The following is a 1,771-nucleotide window of genomic DNA, read 5'->3' on the forward strand; positions in this document are numbered from 1 at the left end:
CCTTTTATTTTTCCTATATTATGTAAATAGTTATGATTATAATATATCGATTTAAATTAAAAACTATAATACATTCTATATTATTCTTTTTTTAAAAAAAAAATAGGTCGCAAGCAAAGGCATATTCATTTATATTTTGACCTTTTACTCTTTTAAAAAATAACCTAATCAATATTATTGGAGAAAATTAAACAAGAGAATTCTAATCCAAATTATTATTGGTGATATATGTTATCGTCAACATAACCATGTTCTCCCTTCCTTTGAATTTGGTCTTGGTGCAGGTACATGGGAGTTAAAATATTGAAAGAGAGGCTTGCTTTTGATGCTGATGGAATGGGGAGAGTGTAATTTATAATAAAGTCGGGTAGAATGTATTTTTGTTTCCTTCATATAAGTGGTTCAGCAAAAGGTGCCACTTACACCTACTGAGTGCACAAAGATGTAAAAACAATTCTTGTGAGAATATCAGATCAATTTATAAAGTTTGTGAGTGACACGAGAAAAACAAGAAATTGAACAATATCATCATGGTCATACCGCTTTCAATTAATCCAATAGAAGGAAAGATTCTCCATAATTATTATATGTTGAATATCAGAAATTTTTAGGTGTTTCAAGAATAAAAGAAGATATTTGCTTTGTTTTATTTTTATATATCTTGTGATACATTAAAAATGAGGGTTATTTATTGTTTAAAAATTTATATTCTTTGAAACAACTTCCCTCCTCTCAACCTTATTAATGTGTATAACAATATGAATGCTGGAATAGAGCAAAAACTAACTAATATTAATTTAAATATAAAGTAAAAATAAAGAACAAAAAACACCTAATATTTCTCTATATTCATAAAGTTGTCCATGAACATTTAAAGAATACGAAGCATTTCCGGTGAGGCAGGCTCTTGTCCTGGTATTTCAGTATGCTAGTCGTCAACAGATTTCTTTAAAATACTATCGTGACTTGAGTGATTGAATGATGATTATGTCTCCAATGAGGCTAGAAAATGATAGCAATAGACAATGCAACAACGAAATAAAAGTAATTGTCCACGCTTAGGTATGAGTGGGAAACTGAAACTGAGCGGCTTCAAAGATCTCGTTCATGTAGGGGCACTCATATTTGGGCAATTGTCTCTGAGAAGGTCCAAGTGTTGTTCGGCAGTGACTGAAGGGTATGAGTGTGTGGGTTGATTACTCGTCATTTGTCTAAACCCAAATCCAATGACGGTGGAAAAACAGGGTGGGTGGCAAACCTGTCAGAGGGCGCTGTTGTCGGATGTCTGCGTTGGGGCTGTTTTCTACAACAGCCTCCAACGATTTAATTTGTTTTGAGGGCTAGAATATCAGTTGTGCTGAAATCGTTAGTCGGTAATGTCCGGATGTTATAAGTTGGCGTGACGGAAGGGTTATTGTTACGGACTCGGATCCCGGCCTCTACGACCCAATGACAATTCAACCATCGAGCCCAATCTGTTCTCCTTCGGCCCAAGAACCCAAACCTACTGGATAGCCATAAATCGCTAACCAATATTCAAATTCAAATATCTTTCTTATTTTAGCCAACCAAAAAATAAAATAAGAGAGTCAAAAATTATATAAAGGAGAGCTACGAGCTCCCTCAAGTACATTACACACACACTTAAAATCTTACCTCTTAGATCCATTCTAACTTGAGCGTTGGAGTATCTTTATAGGTCACCCCCACCATTCATTTGATCAGACTGAAAACCGTAAAGCTCACCAACCCAGCCGGATTGTGGATCCTA

General features: G+C 34.7%; 1 protein-coding gene across 1 annotated transcript in view; it reads left to right on the top strand.

Moving 5' to 3' along the window:
• The window catches only part of LOC107488466 (protein HOTHEAD), a 7,366-nt gene extending 6,778 nt beyond the window's left edge, over positions 1–588 (top strand). Inside the window, exon 6 of the mRNA XM_016109217.3 lies at positions 285–588. Within this exon, the coding sequence (XP_015964703.1) occupies positions 285–351 (67 nt within the window). The 3' untranslated portion in view covers positions 352–588. The remainder of the gene's footprint in view (positions 1–284) is intronic.
• Positions 589–1,771: the final 1,183 nt, after the last annotated feature.

This window comes from Arachis duranensis, chromosome 1, assembly GCF_000817695.3.
Source record: "Arachis duranensis cultivar V14167 chromosome 1, aradu.V14167.gnm2.J7QH, whole genome shotgun sequence".
In the NCBI taxonomy this organism is placed as follows: Eukaryota; Viridiplantae; Streptophyta; class Magnoliopsida; order Fabales; family Fabaceae; genus Arachis; species Arachis duranensis.